Source organism: Carcharhinus amblyrhynchos, chromosome 6 (genome assembly GCF_965287045.1).
Source record: "Carcharhinus amblyrhynchos chromosome 6, sCarAmb.v2.hapA, whole genome shotgun sequence".
Taxonomy (NCBI): domain Eukaryota; kingdom Metazoa; phylum Chordata; class Chondrichthyes; order Carcharhiniformes; family Carcharhinidae; genus Carcharhinus; species Carcharhinus amblyrhynchos.
The window spans coordinates 119,377,904-119,399,820 of record NC_137329.1 but is presented as its reverse complement, the minus strand read 5'-3'; the positions used below and the strand labels follow the sequence as shown (position 1 = coordinate 119,399,820).

Below are 21,917 nucleotides of genomic sequence, written 5' to 3'. Positions count from 1 at the left end.
ATTTGTGACTCTATCCACTTAAAAAGTGGTTGAAGTCAGCTCTACTGCTTAATAGTGTTCCTGTGAGTCATGGAGATGCAGTGGATTGGAAATGTGGTTTTCATGAGATGCACAGAAGCTCAATTGCATCTGTGCATCTGGTTCAATTATTCCCTGCTCTCTAATCCCACTTTAACTAAAGAATATGTTTTGGTAAATATGGCCAAGTCTGAACAGAGCTCATTGTACATGGTTTGTGGAAAGAATAGGCATGATCAGACAAATGATATGTTTTGAGAATGTAAGACTAAGGTGCTTTGGTGTTGACTGAGAGTGAGGAGTCCTCCATCAGATGTGATTAAAACCTATCAAACTTGTATCAATGCCAGTATCAAGTTCAGTTCAAGTTGGTCGAGGGACAAAATGAAACTTTACTTATTGCTTCTGGTACCTCACTTGCTTTCTTTGCGCATGTCGGTACTAATGTAGCGGGCAGCCAGTCCATTGTGAAACTTGCTTTGAATGCAAGTCACTGGTTTTCTCTTTTAGATGTGCACAATTATCTAATTTTTTGTTTTTTTTGCTATATTTGAAGGTACTTGAATGACTTGTACACTGTGGAACTTAGGAGTGGTTCAGGGGTGGTAGGATGGGACATCCCTGTGACACATGGTACTCCACCTCCTCCAAGAGAATCTCACACAGCTGTTGTTTATAAAGATGCAAAGAAACCAAAGATGATCATTTATGGAGGGATGAGTGGATGTAGACTTGGTGACCTTTGGATACTGGATGTGGGTAAGTGCATTACAGGCTTAAAGTCCATCAAAGTGTTTAACGGTTCCATTTGTGAAAGGCCCTTTTACATGTGCTACTTAGAGATCTGAAATAAAAACAAAGTGTTGGGAAAACTCTGCAGTTATGGCAGCATCTGTGGATAGAGAAATAATTAGTATTGTGTGTCCAATGTGAATCTTCAGTGGAACTCTGTTTCTCTCTCTACAGATGCTGCCAGTGTTGAGCTTTTCCAGCATTTCCTGTTTTTATGTTGGATATGGTTTCCTGAAGACTTATGTGGATGCACCTCAGCATTTCTTTTCTCATTGTTTTAGTCCCTTTGTACAAGTGCTGTCTTGGACCATCTCTTCATTTCTGTCTGCCCAGTACTGTGTTAGATCTTGGTGGTTTCAGGCCATCCTTTCATTACAACTTCGTCACACTTGAATTTCATCTCATCCTGTAGTTTGCTGGATCTGAGCAGGATGCTTGACTGTCAGGTGGTATGTTTCTGCTGGGTCGATGACTTCCAGAGCGTATTGTGCTGTTACTTCTTGTTGAAGCTGGAAGATTTTACAATGTACTCTCATCTTCAGCTTCCTTCAAAGGGCATGTAACTCTTGACGACATATCAGTGATATACATCTACTTCCCTTGTTTGTGCATCACTTGTAAATGATATCTCTGCAAAGAAATAACGTCATTTGTAAATGATTTGGAGCAGGTAGAACCAGTTTGAGAAAGATGCTTTGGAGTGATTTGTAATTGCCTCCATCATCATTGTCTCACTCCTCAACAGATACTGGTTGAAAAGCTCACGAGCAAACACAACAGCCAGGAACTGTTTCTTGATCTGTGTACGGTGTCAGTTCTTTTGGATTTACACACAAACACACACACACACACACACAGACACACACACACACACACACACACACACACACACACCCTTTCTAGATTTCTTTTCTGCTACCATACTGCCAATTCAGCCTGTAGGAATTGTCACTTTCTTGATGACTTCCGTCTCAAGCTTCTTTATCTTGTCTTTCTGGCTGTATTTGATGGCAACATTAATGCTTCTCTGTAGATGTAGTTGGCCTCGTACACTCGTCTACCAAAAAGTCATCCAAAACCTATGGAAAATCTGTCAGGATATTTTCAGTAGTCATATTTTGATATCATGCAAAACGTTGCAAATCTCTTTTGGTGTGGTTACCAGTCCAAGCTTTTCACTTGTTTCAGCCAATGTGTGGGACATTTGCTTAGTGTAGACTGTCTAGCATTGAAGATGTTCTTCCTTCTTATTGCATTGGGCTCTCTGTTTAGCTTGTCCTGTTGGGTGAGCAGTGTTCCTTTATTGAGCCCCAATGTTTCCTTCGACTTCATTTTTGGGCCACCATCTTGAGCAATTTCACACAAAGCTGCGAAGTTTGTGATGTTGCATGGAGAAACCAGAGTCTAACTGATACTTCGCATCAGCGCAGTGCTGTCCTGCTAATAGTCTCAAACCATTTTCTAACTCATGATTTAACAATGTCAACCTATAGAGAGATGTAGAGTGGCTTTCCAGAAGCATCATCCACTATTTTCCCTACCATCTTTACAAACTCGTATTCATTTTCCTCACAAAATTGCTCAGCTTCTTGTATTGGAACAGTGCTTTCTGCACACCTGACATTTTCCTCTTTGTGGTGTCCTCCTATTATATGTGTAAAAGGGTTGCAGGTTGTTTTAAGAGTTGATCACATGATTTGATGATGACATTAGTGTGTTGCCACAGGCTGCTGATTTAATTTAAGTTTGTATTCTGTGCAGAGCACAGCTCTTCAAAAAATTTGTTGTCACTTTGAATCCATGTGTGCAAACTACGTTCTTTTCTTTTTGTTAAAACCCACAACCTCTAACATAGTTAAGATATAACTGAAAGAAAATTGGCAACAAGACGGGACTTTGTTTCATCGAGAACATCAAGGTCCTAAGTAGAAGAAAGTAATCATTGTGTCTGCACACCTTGAGTGTTAAAAAGCTGGGGAGAAGCAACAACAGGTTTGAAGTGCTAGTGAGGAAGACTTGAGTAAGAAAGAGCTCTCTGTGTGATTTTAAATGAAGGTTTTTTTTTAACGATCAGAGGAGGGTGACATTCCAGATAGTATATGGCATGTTCGAAAAGAAGGCATGCTCTATTGTACTGGGGCCATTTTTTTAAAAAATTGCCGAGTCAGTGGTCTCCAGGATGAAAAGGGGAGTACTGGGAAGATAGGAGAAAATATATATACAAGCCTGCCAGAGAAACACTGCTCAATTAGGACCCATGGGGCCTTGAAGTGAAGAAATTGAAAAGGGAGTTCCTGTGCAGAGTGTTTTCAGTACTTTGTACTAGCAAATAAAATTGTAGATTTGTTACTCGTACCAGTTTTTCTCTGTACACTAGGAGATGGAACCTTCAATTTGCTCTGTAACTTGGTTCATTCGGTGAAGCCAGGAACCAAAACTTACCGTGACTTGACGAAGATCTTTGAAGAGCATTAATCTCTAATGCCATTGATCATCACAGAAAGGCTCAGGTTCCACAGAAGAAATCAAGTGGAAGGCAAAAGCATTGCTCAGTTTGTGGCAACCTTAAAAAGGCTGGTGCAACATTATGAATTTGGTGAGTTGTGAAAAGGTTCTCTTCGAGGTCGTCTAGTTTTTGGGCTTCGAAATGAGGCTATCTGAAGAAGATTGCTTACTGAACATGCTTTGACTTTAAAGACAACAGTAGAAATCGCGTGTTGATGGAACTGGCTGCTAAAGTGACTTCACAATTCAGTGTAGAAATGAAGACCGACAAGTTGGGAACTGCCTGTAATAAACCAAAACATCAACAGGTATGTCACAGATGTGCCAAAATGAGCTACTCAGTGAGTGAAAGCTGGAGCAAGGATAGTCAATGCAAGAATTGTGGCAAAATGGGTCACGCTGCAAAAGCTTGAGGCTGGACCAGCTTCCCCCGAGAAGATACCCAGATTCTTCAGAACATTCTTCTCGAAGAACAAGTTGATTTCTAAAAAACAAAATGACAGCATGGAATAAAAGAATTACGACTGCAAAGAGAACGTCCAGAAATATGAAGAAGACAAACAAATCAGACAAACAAACAGAAGCTCCAAACAAATGTCTTATCTATACAGGGTGAATTACATTGATTCTGGGTGATTCCAAAATTAAAGTGGACAACATATTGGGATGGAGATTGATACTAGTGCTGCTACATCTTTAATTCTTAAGACAACATTCGAATAAAAGCTGAGGAATCTTGCTTTAAAGCCAGCTGATATGATTTTAAGGACATACAGAGAAAAGATTGTGCTATTGAAAGGTTACATCATTCTTTGATTTTTTTTGATTTATTATTGTCACATGTGTTAGTATACAATGAAAAGTATTGTTTCTTGCGCTAAACAGACAAAGCGTTCATAGAGAAGGAAAGAGAGAGTGGAGAATGTAGTGTCATAGCTAGGGTGTTGAAAAAGGTCAACTTAATGCAAGGTAAGTCCATTCAAAGCTTTGATGGCAGCAGGGAAGAAGTTTTTCTTAAGTTGTTTGGTGCATGAGTTCAGATTTTTGTATCTTTTTCCCGATGGAAGAAGGTGGATGAGAGTATGTCTGGGGTAGGGGGGGTCCTTAATTATGCTGACTGCTTTGCTGAGGCAGCAGGAAGTATAGACAGATTTAATGGATGGGAGGCTGGTTTGTGCAATGGATTGGGCTACATTCATGACATTTTGTAGTTCCTTGCAGTCTTGGGCAGAACAGGAGCCATACCAAGCTGAGCTACAACCAGAAAAATTGCTTTCTATGGCGCATCTGTAAAAGTTGGTGAGAGTTGTAGCTGACATACCAAATTTCCTTAGTCTTCTGAGAAAGTACAGGTGTTGATGGGCTTTCTTAACCATAGTGTCAGCATGGGGGGACCAGGATAGGTTGTTGGTGATCTGGGCACCTAAAAACTTGAAGCTCTCGACTCTTTCTACTTTGTCCCCATTGATGTAGACAGGGGCATGTTATCCTTTCGACTTCCTGAAGTTGATGACATCTCCTCCGTTTGATGATATTGAGGGAGAAATTATTGTTGCTGCACCAGTTCACCAAATTCTCGATCTCATTCCTGTACTCTGTCTTGTCACTGAGACCCGAACCACTAGAGTGGTGTTGTTAGCAAACTTGAAAATTGAATTGGAGGCGAATTTGGCCATGCAGTCATAAGTATATAAGGAGTATAGTCGGGGGCTGAGAACACAGCGTCGTGGTACCGGTATTGAGGATGATCCTGGAGGAGGAGTTGCCTATCCTTACTGATTGTGGTCTGTGAGTTAGAAAGTTCAGGATCCAGTCACAGAGGGAGGTGCGGAGGCCTAGGCCATTGAGTTTGGAAATGAGTTTCATGGGGATAATAGTGTTGAAGGCTGAACTATAGTCAATAAATAGAAGTCTGCCACAGGTGTCTTTATTATCTAGGAGTTCCAAGATTGAGTGCATTCATAGTTAATGTGCAACTAAGTAGACAAATAGTGCAGTTACTTTTCCATGTGGTCTGTGTAACTTTCCAGTTCTATATGGGAGAAGATGAAGCTTAACTGGAGTGCTGTCAACAGATTAGTCAATGCCAAAACAGACCTTTTTGGCTAAGATCAAGTGTAGTATTGACATGCTGTGCGTGGTTGAAGTCATTGGGTTACATTTTAGCTTCATTTGAAGCAATTTTTAAAAGCAGCATCTTGGCCTTTTGACTAAGATGCAGATGAGATCAAGCCTTGGAGGAGGAGCTATGCCTACTCCAATCAGCTTGGATCATGTAGATCAAGCCCAAGACAGGAGGTAAAAGCCTTGGAAAAAAAAGACCTACAGTATCTTCTGGATAAATATGAGAGTGTACTTGAAGGGATACTTGGCTCAATGAAGACAGTTCAAGTGAAGCTCAAGACAAAGTCTAACCATCAACCAAAAAAGCTCAAAGCAAGAGTGGTGCTATGTGCAATTCGTCCCAAAGTTGAAGAAGAATTAGTTAACACTGGTGTTAGAGCTGCTTACAATGAATGACTGGGCTACTCCCATTGTACCCACCGTGAAGATGGTTCAGTTCATATTTGTGGTGCTTTTGAAACAACCGTAAATCCAATGTTGTGTGCTGATTGACATCTGGTTCCTTTAATTGAAGATTTATTTGCGGGGTTATCAGGTGGGCAGAAATTCAGCAGGATCAATCTTCCACGAGTTTATTTACCGATGAATGTACCTGTTAAATCTCTACATGGCTTACCATCGTTACTCATAAAGGAATTTTTAATTATAAAAGGTTGCCTTTTGGAATAACATCCTTACCAACCCTATTGCAAAGATCAGTGGATCAGATTTTAAATGGTCTCTATAGTGTGCAATATTATCCTGATGATATTCTAATTACAGTATCCAGTGAACCAGAGCTCTCAAATAATTTAGAAGCATCATTGGAACATGTTTAAGCACATGGTCTATGTATCAAAAGAGAAACGTGTGACTTTCCAGACATCAGTCCAGTATTTGGATCATGTTATCAGGTGTTATAAAACACTTACAAAGACATTATTTTAGAAGTATCACATCCAGTGAACCTTGCAAAGATCAGTGAATTCTTATTGGAAATTTATTCCTAACTTAGCTACATTACTGAAGTCATTGAATAATTTACTATGTCATGTCACGGGATTGGACAACAGAATACGAGAAGGGACAAAGATGTCAAAGAGGCTTTGCAATAGTCTGAAGTATTGGTTAATTTTAATTGCCGTTACTGCTTGTTAGGGCGATATGGTGGCACATTGGCTAGCGCTGTTGCTTCACTGCGCCAGGGACCCAGATTTGATTCCTGGCTTGGGTCACTGTCTGTGTGGAGTTTGCACATTCTCCCCATGTCTGCGTGGGTTTCCTCCAGGTATTCCGGTTCCCAGTCCAAAAGCTGTGCTGGTTAGGTGCATCGGCCACGCTAAATTCTCTGTGTACCCAAACAGGCGCCAGAGTGTAGCGACTAGGGGATCTTCACAGTAGCCTCATTGCAGTGTTAATGCAAGCCTACTTGTGACACTGATAAATAAACATTAAACATTGTGATGCTTCATCTTACGGAGATGGGGTAGCAGTTTCACACACTATGCCTCCAGGAGAAGGATGATCGACAGTTTTACTTCGCGTGCTCTGATTAGTGCTGAATCTAACTATGCTCAGCTAAAAAAAAGCATTGAGTACAATTTTTGACATACCAAAGTTTCATCATTACACGTTATCTTCCTACATTATTGACTGATCAGCAATCCTTAACTACTATTTTTGGGCCGTACAAAAGTCATACTGTCCGTTAGCTGTTTGTTGATTGTAAAGGCAGTCACTAATCCTATCTGCATACTCATATGACATAAAGTATCATCAGTCAGAGTGCCATTCTGATGAATTATCATGCTTACATAAGAACATAAGAAAAAGGAGCAGGAGTAGGCCATCTAGCCCTTCGAGCCTGCCCCGCCATTCAATAAGATCATGGCTGATCTAAAGTGGCTCAGTTCCACTTTCCCGCTTTCTCCCCATAACCCTTAATCCCCTTGCCTACCAAAAACCTATCTACCCGTGTCTTAAATATATTTAGCGAGGCAGCCTCCACCACTTCAACGGGCAGAGAATTCCAGAGATTCACCACCCTAGAAGTTCCTCCTCAACTCCGTTCTAAACTGCCCTCCCCCCTTGAGGCTGTGCCCTCTAGTCCTGCTGTCCTTTCTGAGCGGGAAGAAGAGTAGGAGAAACTATGAAGCTGGGCTAGCGCTTAATATAAAAAAGGATAGCAAGAGTTTTTATAAATATATAAAAAGGAAAAGGCTGGCTAGGGTGAACGTTGGACCCTTAGAGGATGAGAGGGGGGACTTAGTGGTAGGGGATGGGGAAATGGCTGAGGTCTTGAATAACTTTTTTGTTTCGGTCTTCACGGAGGAAGACGTGAATAATTTGCCGGGTGTTAGCGATGGAAAGGTGGTAGGACTGGAGGGTCTCAATGACATTGTTACTAGAGAGGTGGTGCGCGACAGACTGGAGGGACTGATTGTGGACAAGTCCCCAGGACCGGATGGAATGCATCCGAGGGTTCTGAAAGAAATGGCGGAGGTGATAGTGGATGCCTTGGTGGTTATTTTCCAGACGTCACTGGATTCTGGGGAAGTGCCGGAACATTGGAAAACGGCTAATGTTACGCCGTTGTTTAAGAAGGGTGCCAGGCAAAAGGCAGGGAATTATAGGCCGGTTAGTTTAACGTCTGTTGTAGGTGAAATGTTAGAATCCGTCATCAAGGAGGAAATAACGAGGCATCTTGAGGGGAATTGCTTGTTAGAGCAGACGCAGCACGGTTTCGTTAAGGGGAAGTCGTGTCTGACAAATTTATCGGAGTTCTATGAGGATGTGTCTAGGGCGGTGGATAGAGGAGAGCTGGTGGATGTGGTCTGTCTTGATTTTCAGAAGGCATTTGACAAGGTACCTCACAAGAGGTTATTGCAGAAGGTAAGGGGGCATGGAGTTGGGGGTAGGGTGTTAGCGTGGATAGAGGATTGGTTGTCAAATAGGAGGCAGAGAGTGGGGGTTAATGGGTGCTATTCGGATTGGCGGTTGGTGACTAGTGGAGTGCCCCAGGGGTCGGTGCTGGGGCCTCAGCTATTTACCATTTATATAGATGATCTGGAGGAGGGAACCGAGTGTATGGTGTCGAAATTTGCTGATGACACCAAGATTGGGGGAACGGCAAATTGCGCGGAGGGTGTGGAGAGTCTACAGAAGGATCTAGATAGGCTGGGCGAATGGGCCAGGAAATGGCAAATGGAATTTAATGTTGGCAAGTGTGAGGTGGTCCACTTTGGTAGGAATAATGGTAGGAAGGACTATTTCTTAACGTGACGAAAAACTGCAGCAGGCGACGGTGCAGAGGGACCTCGGGGTCCTTGTGCATGAGTCGCAAAAACCCAGCCTGCAGGTGCAGCAGGTGGTCAGGAAGACTAATGGGATGCTGGCCTTCATAGCGAGGGGGATTGAATATAAAAGTAGGGAGGTCTTGCTGCGGCTGTATAGGGCATTGGTGAGGCCGCAGCTGGAGTACTGTGTGCAGTTTTGGTTGCCGCACTTACGCAAAGATATTTTGGCCTTGGAGGGAGTGCAGAGGAGGTTTACTAGGCTGATACCGGAGTTGAGGGGGTTGAGCTATGAGGAGAGGCTGAATAAACTAGGCTTGTACTCGTTAGAGTTTAGAAGAGTGAGGGGAGATCTCATTGAGACGTATAAGATGATGAATGGGATGGATAGGATAGATGTGGAGAGATTCTTCCCGCTCAGAAAGGACAGCAGGACTAGGGGGCACAGCCTCAAGATAAAGGGGGGGCAGTTTAGAACGGAGTTGAGGAGGAACTTCTTCACTCAAAGGGTGGTGAATCTCTGGAATTCTCTGCCCGTTGAAGTGGTGGAGGCTGCCTTGCTAAATATTTTTAAGACGCGGGTTGATGGGTTTTTGATAAGCGAGGGGATTAAGGGTTATGGGGAGAGGGCGGGAATGTGGAACTGAGCCACGACACATCATCAGCCATGATCTTATTGAATGGCGGGGCAGGCTCGAAGGGCTAGATGGCCTACTCCTGCTCCTATTTCTATGCTCTTATGTTCTTAATCTCTCTACCTCTACCTTATCCATCCCCTTCATCATCTTATACGTCTCTATAAGATCCCCCCTCATCCTTCTAAACTCCAACAAGTATAAGCCCAGTCTATTCGGCCTCTCTTCAAAGTTCAACCCCCTCAACTCTGGTATCAGCCTAGTGAACCTCCTCTGCATTCCCTCCAAGGCCAAAATATCCTTGCGCAAGTGCGGCAACCAAAACTGCACACAGTACTCCAGCTGCGGCCTCACCAGTGCCCTGTACAGTTGCAGCAAGACCTCCCTGCTTTTATATTCAATCCCCCTTGCTCTGAAGGCCAGCATCCAATTTGCCTTCCTGATCACCTGCTGCACCTGTAGGCTGGGTTTTTGCGACTCATGCATGAGGACCCCCAGGTCCCTCTGCACCGTAGCATGCTGCAGCTTTTCGCCCTTTAAATAGTAATCCCTCCTACTATTATTCCTGCCAAAGTGGATAACCTCACACTTGCTAACTTTGTACTCCATCTGCCAGGTCCTCACCCACTTGCTTAGTCTATCTAGATCCCTCTGCAGACTTTCCACTCATGTGACATAAAGTATCATCAGTCAGTGTGCCATTCTGATGAATTATCATGCTTACATAAGAACATAAGAAATAGGAGCAGGAGTAGGCCATCTAGCCCTTCGAGCCTGCCCCGCCATTCAATAAGATCATGGCTGATCTGAAGTGGCACACAATTTGCTTTTCCACTTATCTTTGTGTCATCAGCAAATTTCGACACCCTACACTCAGCTCCCTCCTCCAGATCATCTATGTAAATGGTAAATAGCTGAGGCCCCAGCACCAATCCCTGGGGCACTCCACTAGTCACCAACCACCAATCTGAATAGCACCCATTGATACCTACTCTCTGCCTCCTATTAGTTAGCCAATCCTCTATCCACGCTAACACCTTACCCCCAACCCCATGCCCCCTAACCTTCTGTAGCAACCTTTTGTGCGGCACCTTATCAAACGCCTTCTGAAAATTGAGAAACACCACATCCACCGGTTCCCCTCCGTCCACCACCCTAGTCACATCCTCATAGAATTCCAATGAATTCGTCAGACACGACTTCCCCGTAACGAATCCGTGCTGCGTCTGCTCTATCGAACAATTCTTCTCAAGGTGCCTCGCTATTACTTCTTTGATGACGGATTCCAGCATTTTTCCTACAACAGATGTTAAACTAACCAGCCTATAATTCCCTGCCTTTTGCCTGCTACCCTTTTTAAACAGCGGTGTAACATTAGCCGGCTTCCAGTCTTCCGGCACTTCCCCGGAATCCAGCGAGGTTTGGAAAATAATCACTAAGGCATCCACTATCACCCCTGCCATTTCCTTCAGAATCCTGGGATGCATACCATCTGGTCCTGGGGACTTGTCCACCATCAGTCCCGCTAGTCGATGTTAAGCAGATACCACCAACTAGTTTATTTTTCGCTGGTAGACCATTTACCTGTGACAGTCCCTCAAGTTCAGAGACACCAGAAATGATGAGGAAGGTGATAGATATGCCATTGAAAGGAATGATAACTGGAGCGCGTTGTCTGCAACCTGATTTGAAACTGTGTTTCAAGAAAGGTTGAATTGACCGTCTTAGATGGGTGTCAATTGTAGGGAATTCGAATGGCCATTCCTCCTAGTCTGCATGGAAAAGGTCCTGAACAAGTATATGAAGAACATCTTGGTATAGTCCAGATGAAGAAATCAGCACATTGTTATTTCTGGTGGCCAGCTCTGGATGCTCAGATTGAAGAAAAAGCTGGACATTGTCAATCTTGTGCACAAGTAAGAAATATACCACCATTGTCTCCTTTAGACCCTTGGCAATGGCCTAAAATGCCATGGAAATGATTCTATGTAGATTTTGCTAGTCTGTTTGAGGGTTACACGTTCTTAGTCATAATTGATGCACACTCAAAGTGGCCAGAAATTATCATGAGATCTACTACATCTGAACAAACCATTGGAAAACTTGACACAATTTTTGTAAGATTTGGTAAACTGGAACAGATTTTTAGGGATAATGGTTCACGGTTTAAGAATTGTCTCAAAGTAAATTGTATTGAGTATATAATATCTACACGGTATCATTCATCAATTGAAGGATTAGATGAAAGATTTGTGCAATCTTTGAAATGTTCTTTAAAAGGTTCATAAGAGCAAGGTTTATTATCCCATTGTGTGAAAAGCTTTTTGGCATCTTATGGAAACACTACTCATGAGACTATCCAAAGTTTACCTGCATTATTACTCTTGAAGATGAAATTGAGAACTGCGTTTGATTTGTTATTAACTCCAGAAATTTCCAAGATAGTCGAATGACAGCAACAATCTCAAGTTGCTTGATAAGAAGTGAGGGCAAAACAATGCTCATTTCAAAGAGATTGCGTGTTAGCGCATAATTATGTTGCATATGAGAAATGGTACCAAAAAAAAGTCTGATTTCTTACACGATTCAAACTGAAGATGAACTAGTATGGTGATGGCATGCTCACCAATTGTTGTCATCTTGGAATGATTTCTCAGAATCATCTTCAGAAGGTACCAACTTCTTCAGCCCCTACAAAAAATTTAGTTGAACTGTGTTGCCTGATGATTGTGCCTTAGTTCCTCTACAATGTAAGAATGGTAGAGAGAAGAAGAGTCTACTGAAGTTCCAAATTGCACTTCTAGGGCCAAGGACAGCCAAATTGCTGAACAGTATATATGACCAAAGAGGAGGAAATGTCTTCCTGACCGATATTGTTATTGACTGTGTAATGATTAATAGTACAGTATCTACAGTATTATTGATCCTCTGTATAACATAGTAGTAATTTATTGTCACAATGATAGAAGTAAAGGGGAGGGATGTGGTATATTTAAAAGGGTTGCAGATTCTTCAAGAGCTGATCACGATTGGTTGGTGATGTCATTAGGGTGTTGCCCCTGTTTTACTTTCAGTTTGTATTCTGTGCAATGCAGAGAACAGTTCTTCAATAAATCTGTTGTGTTGAATCCATATGCAAGCCAAGTTCTTTTCTTCTTGTTGAAACTCAATCCCTAACATAGTTAGAACGTTGAACTCTAGTACTCTGACTTTGATCTTTCTGTTGCCTGTTCTGAAAGTTGTCCTTCTCTTTCATCATTGTGTTTGGAAGAATTGGATTTCCTTTCAGCATAGTGCAAAACCTCATCTGTTCTCTCATCAATACTCTTCAACTGACATTGGGCAGCTCAATAGTTTCTACATACATTGATAGTTTTCTTGAAAGTAAATTTCTCGTCTCTTGGCAGAGACCTCCTTCATTACAGGATCACTTGTACTTAAGACTGTTCTATCTCCAAATAAGTCAATTTTCAGTTTCCCAAACTCTCAAGACTCAGTCATACATCTCAGTACAATCACATGCTGATTAATAATCATCCTCTCTTGCACTCTAGTGTCAAATTCGTAGCGATTATACATGACATATAACATGAGCTTAGTAGAGATCTAGCTTTTACACTCCTTGCCCGTTACACCTTTTAACACTCCTTGCCCGTTACACCTTTTAACACTCCTTGCCCGTTACACCTTTTAACACTCCTTGCCCGTTACACCTTTTAACACTCCTTGCCTGTTGATGGTAAGAGATTTGGTACTCTTGTCTGTAAATCTCATAACTTTGTGATTGAGATGGAAAGATTTGCCAATTCCCCCACCAATCCTTCTCATTATGTCCACAGGAGCAGGTACTGGAAAATTCAAAGCCATGCTGACTTACCCAGCTGCCAGTATCCTGTGGCTCTTGTGCAAAATGCTTACATGGGCCAGGGAATGCCTTTGAGGGTTCCTAATACGCTAACCTCACTCATCTGCATGCACATGGTTGGGCTGTAACAAGTCAAAGTTCTCCTCAAAATTGCACTAAAACGTTACCTGTTCGAACCCCACATGGCATAATTATTCTGATGTTTTTCATTTCTGCTGGCTGATCTACAGCTGACATGCCTCAAATCCAAAGGCTATCAACATCTCTCAAATCCCAGTGACTCACCTGACACCACATTTCATGTGGTGAATAAAATGTTTATTAATTGACATTGATGTCAGCAGTCACTCGAAATCACCTGTCGTAGCGAGCCAAAGTATGCAATGATAGTTATCCAAATGGACTAAGCAGCGACTTTCAAGGTCACAAGCTTTTCCGATGCATAGATTGAAATTACCATCCTACCTGATGCAGGGAAGACTGTAATGTACAAAGTATAAATTCGACACATTCTTGGCTTAATTACAATTCTGCGCAATCATCTCAAAAGTGCTTTAAAAATTGCCATGGAAATAAATAATTCATTAAGTTAGTCTCAATTATTTTAACCGTGAGCATAAATTCAGAATGCAAATTCCCTGTGATTATGCATTAGTTAGGCAAATGCATCTGAGAGGCCTTAAGAATGGATGATGTGAGTTCTCAAGTTCCCACCCCTCAGCAGAATGAAGGATTAAAACACATTTTTGTAGCAATGTTATCCTGTGGTAACAAGGTGTGCTATAGCTGAATTTAATATGATGTTGGCACAAGATATGTAGAATGGAAAGAAAAATCTCAGCACTGGTCTCCCTCAGTGGTGGTTTTTGTATGCTATTGTTCTGTGGAACTGATCCTTTAAGGATTTGTGTTGCTGTGTATTTTCTTGCAAGTCCTGAGTGCACGAGCTGCCCTGCCATGTTTGCCCATACGGGTTATAGTCTCTGGTAAACCAATGGGGCCAGGAAGTTAGCAGGAGCGCAACGCAGGGATCAATACGTTTAGCATCAGGCAGTCAGCAGTCTGGAGATCAGTGATCGGAATTTGTCAACCTTATTTAGTAGAATGCGTCAGTGTTTGCGGAAGTTGTTAATTCAAAATTGCACAAATAGATTTGTAATATTTTATTCTAACATTAAATAACATTAAAGCAGCTTCCAAAGTCTGCCATGCTAATGTGATTTGGATTTCCCCAGTGCCTGTTCATGCACATTTTGGCTGCTCTTTGGATTGGGGCTTATTATTTTTCTCATTTTTTTTCTTGTCTTTCTCTGCCTCCTCTGTTACCTGTTGCCCAGTTGTCCTGTCTTCTCCTCTTGGGTACTTAATCTCCTCCGTTGTCTCCTCTTGGGTACTTTGGACCCACCAACTACCATTCTGGCGTATCTGCATTTTGCTTTTATATACTCTTGCCATCATTCCATGTGGGAATTCCTTTTGACTAAGGCCACAGCCATGCTTGTGCCTATTTTTGGATATATCACAGTTTGATATGGTTCCTGCTCTGACCAAAACCGCAAGAAACTACAAAGGGTTACGAATGTAGCCCAGTCCACCATGCAAACCAGCCTTCTATCCATTGACTCTGTCTACACTTCCCTCTGCCTCAGAAAAGCAGCCAGCATAATGAAGGACCCCACACACTAAGGACATAGTCTCTTCCACCTTCTTCCAGTGGGGAAAACAGTACAAAAGTCTGAGATCATGAACCAACCGATTGAAGGACAGCTTCTTCCCTGCTGCCATCAGACCTTTCAATGGACTGACCTTCTATTAAGCTGATCTTTCTCTACACCTTAGTTATGACGGTTACACAATTTTCTGCACCTTTGCTTTCCTTCTCCCCTATGTACTCTATGGACAGTATATTTTGTCTGTATAGCACGCAAGAAACAATACTTTTCACTGTATCTCAATACATGTGACGAATCAAATTAAATCCTCCTTTTAATCAACAACTCCAACCACCCTGTTTCCCTGTCTTGCCTTGCAGCCTTACATACTGATGGTGAGTAAGTTGGCCACCTTTTTTCCCATCACATTCACCCCACCATCATTAAAGTCAGAAGTTCTGTCCCACTTTGCATTTCCTCCAGAACATTTGAATTTGCCATCTGCAACTTTATTGCTCATCATGGCTTTGACTAAAATTTGCCTCACAGCTAGTGACTCTGCCTCTTAGTGGAACTTCCTCAAACCACCTGCAATACACCGCACCCTCATCCCACTCTTGGGGTAATGATGTGGCTCTTGTCACTCAAGTTCCTCCTTGATTGGTCTTCCTCTTGTACTCTGGTACCTTCTCCTCTTTTAAGCCCCTTGCCTTGTTTTTCATTTTTTTTATCATCTCCTCCAGATCTCAGCCCAGGCTTCACAGCATTATCCTCCTCCTCTCCCATTATTAGCCTCTGAACTGAACAACATCTAATCCTGGATGATTTCAAACTCCATCTTGGCTTCCCTTTCTCTATCTTTTCTGAATTCACTGCCCTCCTAATCTTTCTTAAGCTCTGTTTGAAATTTGCTAATCCATTCATAGCCATTCCCTCCACTTTTCCCTCTTCTGTGACATCTACTTTTAAGGTCTTGATTGGTCAGTTATCTCTGAACTCTTCCTAGTGTCACTTATGCACTTTGAATCACAACTCTATCTGCATTTGGAAAAAGGATTCTTCCCTGTGCCTTTGACAGTTCCCCTTACTGAATTCCAACTGTGTAGCTTTTGCCAGTTTCCTCAACTCCACCTCTGCTGTGCTTGTGTCAGTGAAACCTTTATTTCCAAGTTGTAATGCAAATGTGGCCTCTGTCTTTGCATCATCAAGTTCAGTGCAGACTCAAACATATGTTCATACATAGAAAAACTACAACACAAACAGGCCCACAAGTTGCACCACAGTGGTTTAAGCGAGTTGTGGATTAGCCATGCTAAATTTGTGCCTTGGTGTTCGGAAATGTGTAGGTAAGGGGGATTAGTGAGATAAATATGTGGGTTGCTGGGGTAGGGCTGGAGGGTGTGCTTGAATATGATGCTCTGTTAGAGAGTTGGTGCAGACTTGGACCGAATGGCTTCCTTCTGCACTGTAGGGATTCAAAGCCAGTCATCACCATTGCTAGCTGGGTCAAATCGAGCTCTATTGAGACTCCTCCTCTGCCAAAATCACCCACTATGCTAAGATCATCCTGTCAAGAAAAGATAACCACCCAACCTTTGTTCTCCATTATCAATCTTAAGTCCTCTTTCTCTGCCCTCCGAAACCTTCGCTTTTGCCAGTAAATGTGAGGGGCTCATAAACTTCTTTGTCAGTTTGATTGAGATCATCATTTCAACTTCTCCCACTTTTTCCATCAAGCTTTATTTTTGGTGGCTGCAATAACATCCTGGCTTTAATTAAAACTTGTCTCTCAGATGGCATCCCTTACCAATGCCTCCCCAGACAGCTATGCTTTCCATCACTTGCTCCACCCAAATGTTGCTGTGACATCTCCCCATTCCCTGCTGGCTCCTTGTGATCTAGTGCTGAAGCTGTATCTCTTTCTAGTTTCTCCCCTGTCATGTCTCATTTACTCTCAAATTCCTCTGAGCCACACGATCTGCCACCTGATCAGTTAACTCCCTTTCAAAAGTAGTGTCATGACCCACTTTTCAAAAACAAATCCACCCTTGACCCTTCTGTCTGCAAACTGGTACGTCATCTCCAATCTCCTTTTTCCTTTTCAAAATCCATGTAGTCATCTCCCAAGTCAGGCCTTTCTTTCACTTTCTTTCTGTTAACCTTTCTCCAACTAGGTTTGCATACACACACACACACACACACACACACACACACACACACACACACACACACACACACACACACACACACACACAGAGAGAGAGAGAGCATGAGCATCTCCATGATTGTTGATGGAATCAGCTGTATCTCCCAGCGCACAGTCGATTCCTTCACTGATTCTACTGCTGGACTGTTTATCTGACCTCCAATCTTGCAATTTTTCCAGTTGAGTATTAGTAAGACTGAAGTCTTCCACTGTAAACTCATTACCCTTTGCACTGATAATATCCCCCATCCTAGCTGCTATCTCGGGCTGAATTAGAGTGCTTGCTACCAAGCATCTTATTCAATCCTGAGCTAAACTCTTGACAAAGTATTCTCTCTGTCGCAAAAGCTGTCCAGATAGTGCTGGAGTGAGGTGACTTCTTGCCAGCTGTGTCCAGCATACCCTCTAATTCTATCTTTTACTCTTGTTCTATGCTTCTAAAACTCTATTCTAACTTATTTAAACTCTCTAACAATGATCTTTTACTACACCCTAGCTATGTCTGTAACGCTACATTCTGCACTCTCTCCTTTCCTTCCCTGTGAACGGTATGCTTTGTATAGCGCGCAAGAAACAATACTTTTCACTATATATAATGCATGTGACAAATCAAATCATTGCCCATCTCCACTTCACTTCTCATTACCTCCAGATTCAATTATTGCTGCTCTTCTGGCTAGCCTGCAGGCTGCATGCTCAATAAACTTCAATTCGATTCACTCGATATGTTATCAAGAAAAGGTTGAAGACAGTGGATACTGTAAAGGCAGTGAGTCTTTCAGGACAGCATTCAAGCAATCATTCGGAAGACTTGTGCTTCATAACTAGCCCTGCCTTTAACCAACCTGTTTCAGTACAGATACAACATTGGCATCCACCTGGAAATGTGGAAAATTTCTCACGTGTCCTGTCCACAAAAAGCAGAGCAAATCTAACCTGGTCAATTGCTGCTCCATCTTAATATCAGCAAAGTGATGGAAGTGAATGTCAACTGTTTAATCAAGCAGCACTTATTCAGCAACAAACTTACTCACTGATGTTTAGTTTGGGTTCCTGCAGGGCTGCTCAACTCCTGACTTCGTTACAGCTTTGGTCTAAACATGGACAAAAGAGCTGAACTTATTTTTAAGGCACGGGTAGATAGATTCTAGAGAAGCAAAGGGTTCAAGGGTTATAGAGGATAAGTGGGAATTTGTAGTTGAAGTTAGAGTCCAGTCAGCTATGTTCTTATTGAATGGCAGAGCAGGCTTTAGAGCTGAATGGCTTACTCCTCCAAGTATTTGCGTTCATATGTATGTAACTCGAGAGGTGAAATGAGAGCGACTTCCCTTGATATCAAGGTAGCATTTGACCTGTGGCATCAAGTAACCCTAGTAAAACTGGAGTCAATGGGAATTGGTGGGGGAAAAGCTCGTGACTGGTTTGAGTCATACCTACGACAAAGGATGATGGTTGAGGTTGTTGGAGGTCAATCATCTCTGTCCTAGAACATCAGACCTCACCATGTTCAGCTGCTTCAACAATAACCTTCCTTCCATCATAAAGTCAGAGTGGCAATGTTCGCTGCTGTTTGAGAAATCTTCAGCATCATTCACAACTCCTCAGCTGTTGTAACGGTCCATGTTCATATGCAGCAAGATGTTGGTTTACATTTATGGGCCATCTATAAGATATACTTGACAGCACCTACCAAACTCTCGACCTCTACCACCATGAAGAACAAGGGCATCAAATGGATGGAAGCACCATCACCGGCAATTCCCCTTCCGACCACATCATGCTGAGTTGGAACTATAGCACTGTTCCTTCATTGTCACTGCATCAAAATCTTGGAACTCCTTTCCGAATAACACTGTGGGTATGCCAGATGGGACTGCACCAGGTCAAGAAGACAGCTTACCACCACCACCACCATCTTGAGGGCGATTTGGGATGTACGATAAATGCTGGCCCAGTCAGTGACGCCCACATTCCCTGAAGGAATAATAAAATTGCTCATTCCATGATCTGTCTCTCTTGCTGCTACGTTATTGCCCAAAGTCTCATTTAAGATTCTCATGTATAAAGCCATACCCTTTGATCTCAGGCATCTCCTTTCAATCCTCAAATCATCCTCAAATCATCCCCTCCAACACGCAGTTCCTTTGTCTCTGGCCTTGTGGACCTGCCACAATGTACTTCAACTGATCACTCAATTTGCCTTTCTTTGAACTCTGGTGTTGCTGGGAGTCTGGCAAGTCTTTCTTTGGCGGTTTGATCGGTCTGCCACTTTCCCGCCTAACTGGAATTTTTGCAGCCTTACTTTCAGCTACTGATGGAGATGACTCCCCACTCGTGGTGACAACAGAAGTGGTTGGAGTTTTGAAGGCCGTGGCATTCAGCCTCCTCAGCCCATGCTCTGGAATTCCCTCACTAAGTTTTCTTGCCTGTACATCCGTCACTAGGAGATTTACAAGGATGATGCCTGGATTGGGAGGCATGCCTTATGAAGATAGGTTGAGGGAGGTAGCTCCCTTCTTCTTGGAGAGACGAAGATTGAGAGGCGACTTGATAGAGGTTTATAAAATGTTGAGAGGTACAGATAGGGTGGATTCTCGGAGGCTATTTCCCAAGGCTGAAATGGCCACTACGAGAGGACACAGGTTTAAGGTGCTGGGGAGCAAGTACAGAGGAGATGTCAGGGGTAAGTTTTTCACTCAGAGGGTGGTGAGTGAGTGGAATCGGCTGCCGTCGGTGGTGGTAGAGGCGAACTCGCTGGGGCCTTTTAAGAGACTTCTGGATGAGTATGTGGGATTTAATGGGATTGAGAGTTATAGATAGGCGTGGTAGGTACGGATATGATCGGCGCAACTTGTGGGCCGAAGGGCCTGTTTGTGCTGTAGCATTCTATGTTCTCTGTTTAAGATTGTCCTAAACAGTCACATTCTCAACCAAGCTTTTGGTCACCCTTCCTAATAGCATCCAGTCTTTCCAGTGTGTCTCTATGATGTGTCTTCTAGAGTTTATTCTGTGTTAACTATGCCATACAAATGTAAGTTGTTCTTGTAGTGACTCCTTAGTATAGTTGCGATTTGATGAAGTGTAGAGTGATGTGTAAATCTTCGCATTAATTATTAAATTTATCTCTTTAGTAACCATAAAAAAGTATAAAGCTGATGGCCCCAGGATATAACATTAAATAGAATGCTGTCTATGAGAATGACCCATTGGGAACTATTGCTTTTGGACTCTATCTATGTTACTTGGCCAATGGCATTATCTGCGGCTGTATAGGGCATTGGTGAGGCCGCAGCTGGAGTACTGTGTGCAGTTTTGGGCGCCGTACTTACTCAAGGATATTTTGGCCTTGGAGGGAGTGCAGAGGAGGTTTACTAGGCTGATGCCGGAGTTGAGGGGGTTGAGCTATGAGGAGAGGCTGAATAGATTAGGCTTGTACTCGTTAGAGATTAGAAGAATGAGGGGAGATCTCATTGAGACGTATAAGATGATGAATGGGATGGATAGGATAGAGGTGGAGAGACTCTTCCCGCTCAGAAAGGACAGTAGGACTAGGGGGCATAGCCTCAAGATAAAGGGGGGGCGGTTTAGAACAGAGTTGAGGAGGAACTTCTTCACTCAAAGGGTGGTGAATCTCTGGAATTCTCTGCCCGTTGAAGTGGTGGAGGCTACCTCGCTAAATATTTTTAAGACGCGGGTTGATGGGTTTTTGATGAGAGAGGGGATTAAGGGTTATGGGGAGAGGGCGGGAATGTGGAACTGAGCCACGACAGATCAGCCATGATCTTATTGAATGGCGGGGCAGGCTCGAAGGGCTAGTTGGCCTACTCCTGCTCCTATTTCTTATGTTCTTATGTTCTTATTATGCAGCTATGTTTACAGTAAACTGTCAAGTATTTCTTCCTTTGTTTACAGAAAGCTTGGTTTGGACTAAGCCAGTGACCAAGGGTTCAACACCCCTCCCTAGGAGTTTGCATTCTGCTACTGTTATTGGAAATAAGTAAGTACTGCTATCTGAGAATTCTTCCAAAAAATTTATAATGAGTTAGAAGACATGTGGTACGAGAGGAGCATTTTCTATCCATGGCCATGGTAATGACTGGGTGTTCATTCTCATGAGTTCAGTGGAATCATGCTATTCTAATCAGAATGATTGATTGTTCTGTTTAAATAACGTGGAAGGTAATAGGAAAAAAATTGTTAAAAACATACATTGGTCCATCTTTATTGGGGTCTTCACTATAGCGGGCATGTATTGTGACTGATGAGTACTCAAGTGATACACTTTTGATGGCTTTTAAAACACTTTTAACCAACATCTAATTGCACTCACTAGTTGAATATTGAAGAGGACTCGCTGACCTCTGGGTCACTGCCTGCACATTCATCCCATGTCTGCATTGGTTTTCTCCTGCAGTCTAAAAGATGTATTGGTAATGTGCATTGGCCATGCTAAATTCTCTCTGTGTACCCGAATAGGCGCCAGTATGTGGTAACTCGGAGATTTTCGCAGTAACTTCATTGTAGTGTTAATGTAAGGCTACTTGTGATGCTAATAAATAAAAATTAAAAAAAGGACTCTTTTCCCATTCCCAGCTTCTAGAAATGATTTGCTTCCAGTTGGAAAATTCTTGATAGAGATGGGAAAATGGTGGATAAAAAAAATTTGCGCACGCTGGTCACATTAGTTCAGATTCAGAGCTACTGGAATGAGTATTGCATCTCTCTCCTCTAATTACAACCGTGCACATCTTGAATATTTGTAAAATGGAATATATTCATCCCTCAAATATGTCCGTAGCACTACACTAAAGATTCTTGCTTGAAGAGGGCATAGTTTTAAGGTGAGAG

General features: G+C 42.6%; 1 protein-coding gene across 2 annotated transcripts in view; it reads left to right on the top strand.

Moving 5' to 3' along the window:
* The window catches only part of LOC145344260 (host cell factor 1-like), a 79,855-nt gene that overhangs the window by 6,138 nt on the left and 51,800 nt on the right, over positions 1 to 21,917 (top strand). For both annotated transcript variants that reach the window (XM_080191307.1, XM_080191306.1), the window contains exons 4-5: positions 575 to 777; positions 20,982 to 21,066. In XM_080191307.1, the coding sequence (XP_080047433.1) occupies positions 575 to 777; positions 20,982 to 21,066 (288 nt within the window). The remainder of the gene's footprint in view (positions 1 to 574; positions 778 to 20,981; positions 21,067 to 21,917) is intronic.